At 40.5% G+C, this 7961-nt stretch overlaps 1 protein-coding gene across 10 annotated transcripts in view; it reads left to right on the top strand.

Moving 5' to 3' along the window:
* Positions 1-110: 110 nt before the first annotated feature.
* Positions 111-7961, top strand: part of LOC132239803 (centrosomal protein of 76 kDa) — a 159697-nt gene continuing 151846 nt past the window's right edge. For 7 of the 10 annotated variants that reach the window (XM_059706687.1, XM_059706685.1, XM_059706684.1 and 4 more), the window contains exons 1-5: positions 152-366; positions 1432-1587; positions 3514-3595; positions 4241-4465; positions 6722-6907. In XM_059706687.1, the coding sequence (XP_059562670.1) occupies positions 304-366; positions 1432-1587; positions 3514-3595; positions 4241-4465; positions 6722-6907 (712 nt within the window). In that variant the 5' untranslated portion in view covers positions 152-303. Of the gene's footprint in view, positions 558-1431; positions 1588-3513; positions 3596-4240; positions 4466-6721; positions 6908-7961 lie in introns of all 10 variants that reach the window. The other 3 variants (XM_059706690.1, XM_059706695.1, XM_059706688.1) reach the window with 3 other exon arrangements.

Genomic DNA, 7961 nt, shown 5'->3' with positions numbered 1-7961 from the left:
GGTGGGAACCGTGAGGGAAGGGGAACGGCAGGTGGAGGCGATCCGGCAGAGCGGGGGACAGCCCCGACGCCTGGCCGTCCGCGGCCGTTTCAAAACAACAGTTGGGCGCCACCGCAGTGGCAGCCTCTCCTCCTGCCCGGCCCCTCGCCTGACGCGGCGTCGCGTCCCCCGGGAGCTGCGCGAGGCGAGCGGTCGCGCCGGCTCGGTGCTCAGCCCCGACTAAGACTCCGAGGCGGGCCGGGCGCGCCGCGTGGTTGGAGCGCCTGCAGCGGAGAGAGTCGGCGGCGAGGCGCCGGCTCCAGCATGTCGCTGCCTCCGGAGAAAGCCTCTGAGCTGAAGCAGCTCATCCACCAGCAGCTGAGCAAGGTGAGGGGCCACGGGCCGCCTCTGCCCGCCGTGTGGCCCCGAGTCTGCGTCCCCGGGCCCGGCGACGGCGGCGGCGGCGGCCCCTGTTTGCCCGGGACTCGAGCCCGGGCCGTGAGGCGCAGAGCGCGGGCTGGGCGCAGCTTCGGCGTGAAGCAGAGGACCTTGCCAGCCGCGATGGAAAGAGAGTTTTAGTAAGAGTCGGAGGCGGTAGGACGGCGATAGGATTAGAGGGCAGGTGTGAACATGGAGCTTTATTGGAGGTCAGATCGAGTGTGTGTTGTTTTTGGAGACGGTGTACACTCGGACGTCGGGAAAAGGAGTTACTTTCAGGGTGAAATTGGAGGTGTCCTTGGTGTTGAACCAAAGCCACGATTCTTCAGAAAGTCATGGGAGGGTCTGTAAGGAAAGGGTTTGTGCTGCTTCCGAGCGGAAGGGGAACGTGGTGTCTTGGAGGCGCTAGTGGGATGCCCTGACCTGGAGTGACCAAAGCTGCCGCTGATTGTGCACGTGCGTGCCCGGCTTTGTGCGCTTTCGCAGCTGCTCCCGCTCGCGGGGCGCTCCTGATCCGGGCTCGTGGGCGGGGGGGGGGGGCGGGGGGGCGGGGCAGGTGAGTGAGCTGCGGGTCGCGGCCAGCAAGCTGAGGGCTGGCATTCATGCTCTGCCGCCCCCGGGTCTGCGTCCTTCTCATCAGACCACCCTTTCTCCCAGAGGATGGTTTCGGTGGAGTGTTATCTGTAGGGAAGTAGTAACAGGGGCAGTATATAGCCAGGAGGGATGATTTCTAGAATCTGCACTAGAAATGTTTATTTTAGATGATTGTTATTTTTCCTTTTGCACAGCTACTTGATTCTCGTTGAATTCTGGTAACAGTTTCCCGTTTACTATTAGCTGGAGAAGCCTTCCCGAGTGGAGCCTCTCTTCTTTGTCAGTGGCTTAGAAAGAAATTCGCTGAGTGGCAACTGTCATTAATTTTGTTTGCCAGTATTGAAAAGAGAAATGAACTCAGTGGCAACCTTCAGCTGCTCTGTAGTGGTGTACATTGTAATGCGAGCTTTCTGTGTATAGATGGACGTGCATGGCAGAATAAGAGAAATCCTTGCTGAGACGATACGGGAAGAACTGGCTCCTGATCAACAGCAGTTATCGACAGAAGATTTGATCAAAGCTCTTAGACGTCGGGGAATCATTGACGATGTGATGAAAGAACTTAATTTTGTTACTGTGAGTAATCTTTTTGGGGGGGGGGGAATTTGAGGGTATAAATCCATGATTGGGGACCTCTCCTTTTAGTAAAACCACTTTAAAATAAGATCATTTTTGTCTAGTAATATCCTTGTTCCAAGTATAAGCTAATGTGCCCTGGCCGCTGTGTCTCAGTTGGTTGAGCATCACCCCATTTACCAAAAGGTTGCCAGTTCAATTCCTGGTCAGGGCACGTACCCAGATTTTGGGTTCGATCCCTGGTTGGGATGTGTATGGGAGGCAACCGATCAATGTCTCTTTCTCTCTCTCCCTTCCTCTCTAAAATAAACAAAAATAGTTTTTTATTTATTTTTATTTTTTTTATTATTTTTTTTAATATATTTTATTGATTTTTTTACAGAGAGGAAGGGAGAGAGATAGAGAGTTAGAAACATCGATGAAAGAGAAACATCGATCAACTGCCTCCTGCACATCTCCTACTAGGGATGTGCCAGCAACCAAGGTACATGCCCTTTACCGGAATCGAACCTGGGACCTTTCAGTCCGCAGGCCCACGCTCTATCCACTGAGCCAAACGGGTTTCGGCCAAAAATAGTTTTTTAAAAGTATAAGCTAGCTAGCCTTAACTGGTTTGGCTCAGTGGATAGGGCGTCGGCCTGCAGACTGAAGGGTCCCAGGTTTGATTCCGGCCAAGGGCATGTACCTTGGTTGTGGGCACATCCCCAGTAGGAGATGTGCAGGAGGCAGCTGATTGATGTTTCTCTCTCATCGATGTTTCTAACTCTCTATCCCTCTCCCTTCCTCTCTGTAAAAAATCAATAAAATATGTTTTAAAAAAAGAAAAAGTATAAGCTAATGTAACAAGTAGGATTACGTATCAATGAAATTGGAGTTATATACCATATTTCTCTCTACAATGACAGAATTTTCTCCTTATTTATTCTTTAGGTCTGTAACTTTAAGTATATATATTTTAGTCACATTAGTTCATCTCACAACCTTTTTCTTTTTCACTAATATTGTTCTATGTATACTTTTTAAGATTAGGCTTATTTTTTAAATAAGCACTGTTTTGGGACAATATTCTCTGTGATTAAGAAGTTATCAATTTAAGAAAATAATTGTCTACATAAGAACTTTAAAATCTTTTCATATAAATAGGTCAGTAGTGGGATGATAGCCTTTCAGTGCACAAATTAGTAAGTAGGCCTTCTTTTGAAAATGAGGCAATAATGAGAAACTGTGACCTCATTACTGGGTAACATAATATAAAAATTGGATGGACTTCAAAATACACCAGGGAATAAGTATTTTAAAACAGCATCCTTTTTTGGTTTTTGAGATTTGTAAACCCATTTGTTATAAAAGTTGACCTAGTAACAGCTTTTGCTGTGTGAATGTACTTCCTTATTAGAATCAATTCATGGTAGAATCATAAGCCAAATGTTATATGAGGTTTGGAGAAAGTTTAACCTTGTTTAAGATATTAGGGGTTTGTTTTTAGTATTCTGTGGACATTGCTTGAAGACAGTTTAATTTCTTAATAGTAGACTTTAGGAGTAACCAGTTGCATTGTCTCTTTTGAAGACTTTTCATTATTTTCCGTGGTCGGCAAACTGCATGCAGCTCTTTAGCCCCTTGAGTGTGGCTCTTCCTAAGCCTTAGGAGTACCCTAATTAAGTTAATAACAATGTACCTACCTATATAGTTTAAGTTTAAAAAATTTGGCTCTCAAAAGAAATTTCAATCGTACTCTTGATATTTGGCTCTGTTGACTAATGAGTTTGCCGACCACTGATTATTTTAATTATGCAAGGAAAATAGGGGCCTTTTGAGGGGCTTTATCCTGTTTACTTGTGTTGAGTTCTTAGTTTCATTATTGACATTTTTCTTAACTATAATTTTGTTTCCTAATTTGTTCTGATTTTCTTTCTTCCTTTCTAGGATAATGTTGATCAAGAACTCCCTCCCTCTCCAAAACAACCAGTTTGTTTTACTGATAGACAATCAACGTTGTTAAAAAAAAGTATGTGTTTTGTTTTTTGTTTTTTTAACATTTAGTTATGGATAGTACTGAGGATAGATGTGCTATAGTATTTGGTATTTGTTAGAAAACTTTTCAGTTTTTCCCCCCCAGAATTAAATACTTATATTTTTGTGAGTAATCATCCAAAAAAACTGAGATTCTATTTTCCATGAAGTATTTCAGAAGATTTAATGTATAGCACAGTTGAAGCAAAAACACCTATTTTACATGTTTTAATGATACATTTTATAAAAATTGTATAGCTTTGCTTTTTTAATGGTAATGTAATTATTTCACAAGTGCACTTTGCTGAGTTGAGATAATTGTCTGAGTTGGTTTGTGGAGGTGAAGGAATGTTGGATAAGCCATTAACAGCAAAGGCATCCTAAACCTTGGCTCTGACTCCTCTCTAACTCGGAGAAAGTAGCCAGAATGTAAACTCAGAAAAAGGTGTCATACTATGTATCTTTTCTTCCCTGGGTGCAAATGGTCCTGGTATCCAGTAAATGTGTTATTTTTCTGCCCCCCATCCACCCCTCATGCTGTCTTTGGTTTTATTTCTGTCAAGTTATTATTTCCTATTGTCTTGATCACATTTCTTAAGTTATTTGGCAGTTTCCTCATATATATTGCTACACTTTGCAGCTAATATTGATCCAACACGGAGGTATCTTTACCTTCAGGTTTTGGGTGGAAAAGCTTTCTTGGAACATCTGCAAGAACCTGAGCCTTTACCAGGACAAGTTTGTTCAACCTTTACATTATGTTTGCATTTTCGAAACCAACGTTTTCGTTCTAAACCTGTTCCATGTGCCTGTGAACCAGATTTTCATGATGGCTTTTTACTTGAAGTACACAGAGAAAACTTAGGTAAGTAGCAATAATAAATTGTCTTTAGTTGAGTAAATCTTTGTGAGGTTTCCTTGCAGAACAATAATAACATGCTGTAAGGAGAGATTTATAATGGATGACCCTCCCTCTCTAGACTTAAAAATATTTTTTTTTCCCTCCATTGCTCTTTTCTATATAAACTACTTCTGACTACTTTCTTGCTTTATTTTCTGGTAATTAATTTTCCCTGAAGATTACTTTTTGACTGTTTTAATGGTTGGTTGTTTAGTAATGAACATTTAAATACATATTAGGTGCATGGTACTATGCTAGGCAAGTCCTAGAGATATAGTGGGGAATAAGACATGATCCTTCTCATTTATGAAAAGTGACTACGTTTATGATATCATCTAACTTTAAAAAATAAAAATTTAAACATGAATCTGTAACTCATTTTTAGAACTTTAAAATTATAATACTTGATTCCTGTAATTGTTTTACACTGTTTCTTCCTATAAGGTTATTTCGTACATTTTAATTGTCAGTATAGAAAGTTTTATAATATATTTGTAAACTTAGCAAAGTTGTAGAATTATACCTTCAGAATTTTAGATTACTAGGATGGCTAATGCAGTACTAAAATGTATTATTTTTCCCACCTGGTGAAAAATAATGGCTTAAATTGCTAGCTCCAAGGTGTCGGATCTTTCAGTTTTGGGTAGATAATACAGTGATTATTTCTGGAGATTAGGGATAAAGGTCGTTTTGGAATTAATTGTTGACATATTTGAATTATCTTAGTAACATATAGTTTTAGGAAGTACTTTTTTTTAAAAAATATATTTTATTAATTTTTTACAGAGAGGAAGGGAGAGAGAGAGAGTTAGAAACATCGATGAGAGAGAAACATCGATCAGCTGCCTCCTGCACATTTCCCACTGGGGATATGCCCCCACCCAGGTACATGCCCTTGACCGGGATTGAACCTGGGACCTTTCAGTCCGCAGACTGACGCTCTATCCACTGAGCCAAACCGGTTTCGGCTTTAGGAAGTACTTTTAATGAATAGACTTATCTCTTAGAGCAGTGGTCGGCAAACTCATTAGTCATCAGAGCCAAATATCAACAGTACAACGATTGAAATTTCTTTTTTTTTTTAAAATATATTTTATTGATTTTTTACAGAGAGGAAGGGAGAGAGAGAGAGAGTTAGAAACATCGATGAGAGAGAAACATTGATCAGCCGCCTCCTGCACATCTCCCACTGGGGATGTGCCCGCAACCCAGGTACATGCCCTTGACCGGAATCCAACCTGGGACCTTTCAGTCCGCAGGCCGACGCTCTATCCACTGAGCCAAACCGGTTTTGGCTGAAATTTCTTTTTAAACTTAAACTATATAGGTAGGTACATTGTTATTAACTTAATTAGGGTACTCCTAAGCTGGCCTTTGCTAAAAACATCCTCAATCTGATTGAGGTACATTCACTGAGGTCGACCCCTTCCAACTCTCCCATCCACACTCATCTTGTATACTTGTTTCGTCTTACCTCCTTTCGTTCATCCTCTCTATATGCCCAAACCATCTCAACATACCTTTCTCAATCCTCGACACTACATCTTCTTTCACTCCACAACGTTCCCTGTACGTGCCCGCCAGCACGTGGTATTTTGTGGAAGAGCCACACTCAAAGGGCCAAAGAGCCACATGTGGCTCGCGAGCCACCGTTTGCCAACCACTGTCTTAGAGCAACGGTCGCAGGCCTTTCGGACCTCATTGACCACCAGTGGTCCATGGACCATCGGTTGGTGACCTCTGTCTTTAGAGATCAGAAAATACTGATATTCATTAAGTGACAACTCATCACATTTCTACTAGTCCTCTAAAAAGTTGTGAGAAATAGGACTGTACTTTTATTCCCAGTCTGTTGCATGCTTTCTGAGTCATTACCAAATTATTCTATTTGGTTTTATATAAGTTTATTAATACTTTTCAGTAAAAGTATTTTATGTTGGCTGCAACCTGTTTGGCTCAGTGGATAGAGCATCGGCCTGAGGACTCAAGGGTTCCAGGTTCGATTCCGGTCAAGGGCATGTACCTTGGTTGCGGGCACATCCCCAGTAGGGGGTGTGCAGGAGGCAGCTGATCCATGTTTCTCTCTCATTGATGTTTCTAACTATCCCTCTTCCTTCCTCTCTGTAAAAAATCAATAAAATATATTTTTTTAAAAGTATTTTATGTTGGCTTAACTGAATATGTAATATGGTGTAATTTTTTTTTGGTTTATGTTGCTAGGTGATGGAACTAGAATGGCTGATTCAACAACAATGTTATCAATAAGTGATCCAATTCATATGGTGCTAATCAAAACAGATATATTTGGTGAGACCACTTTAGTAGCATCCTATTTTCTCGAATGGCGATCAGTTTTGGGCTCAGAAAATGGAGCAACCAATCTTACTGTGGAACTTATGGGTGTAGGTATGATGATTAATATCATGTTACCTTTTTATAAGTCCTAGTTTGTTTGTAAGTACATTTTATATTTTGAAAATGCCTTTATAAATCAAGAGGCAAACGTAAAAAGAATTTCTTTAGAATTATAATTGGACTTCAGTGTTGTAGTCTATGGAAGTGTCTTGAAGACTAGTGTGAGTGTAGAACTTCATAGTCATTCTGGCCTTGTCTTAAAGAAATTTTTTTCCCTAGGAAATGAATTAAATTTTGAGAGTCCCCCCCCCCAAATTCATTTGATTATATATAAGGCTATAAAGAAAATTAAGATTCTACACATATGCATATACATGCATGCATACACAAAATACCTCCATTCCAGCACATCCCGGAATATAATGCATCTCCATTAGTACCAGTGGCTTCCTGCAGCAGCTGTTCTTATGGAATATGGAGTAGGTTTTCTTCTATCTCTTTACTTGTGGAAAAGTAACCCTCAAAGGTGCTAACCTGCTCAATGTCAGTACCAGTAAATAGTATTTGAGAACAGAGATGGTGCCTATCTTATTCACCATTGTCTCCTTGGACTCTCGCATACTACTTGATATGTAATACATATTTACCAATACAGTGAAAAACAAAAGCTACCTATGTTTTATGCATAACATAATGGAAGTACTTTGGTATTGAAACTTAGTCACAGAGTTAAATCTGGCCATTGGACAGTATAGCTTTAGTAATTTAGATTTTGATAAGTCAGACCCTGAATGTGTTTTTACTTAAATAAAAAGTAGAGAAAAAAGTTTTAGGTATGATGTTTATTTTTAACTGATACCCATTATTTGTTTTCTAATTCTTTAAATACAGGCATGGATTAAAAATTTGTATTCACATGTGATGTGAAAAATGGGAGGGGATAAATGGGAATTACTATATGTGACAAAAAGTATAAATATTTTCTGAGAATGAGGTGTTAACAGCTACTTTTACTTTGGTTTTAAATGTAAGTCTGGTTGGTATCAGACATTTAATTAATGTAAAAATTAAGACTTCTGAATCCTTTATGTCTGAAAAGTCACTT

The sequence above is a fragment of the Myotis daubentonii genome, chromosome 8 (genome assembly GCF_963259705.1).
Source record: "Myotis daubentonii chromosome 8, mMyoDau2.1, whole genome shotgun sequence".
Lineage (NCBI taxonomy): Eukaryota > Metazoa > Chordata > Mammalia > Chiroptera > Vespertilionidae > Myotis > Myotis daubentonii.
The sequence above is the reverse complement of the archived record's forward strand: the minus strand, read 5'-3'. Positions and strand labels throughout refer to the sequence as shown.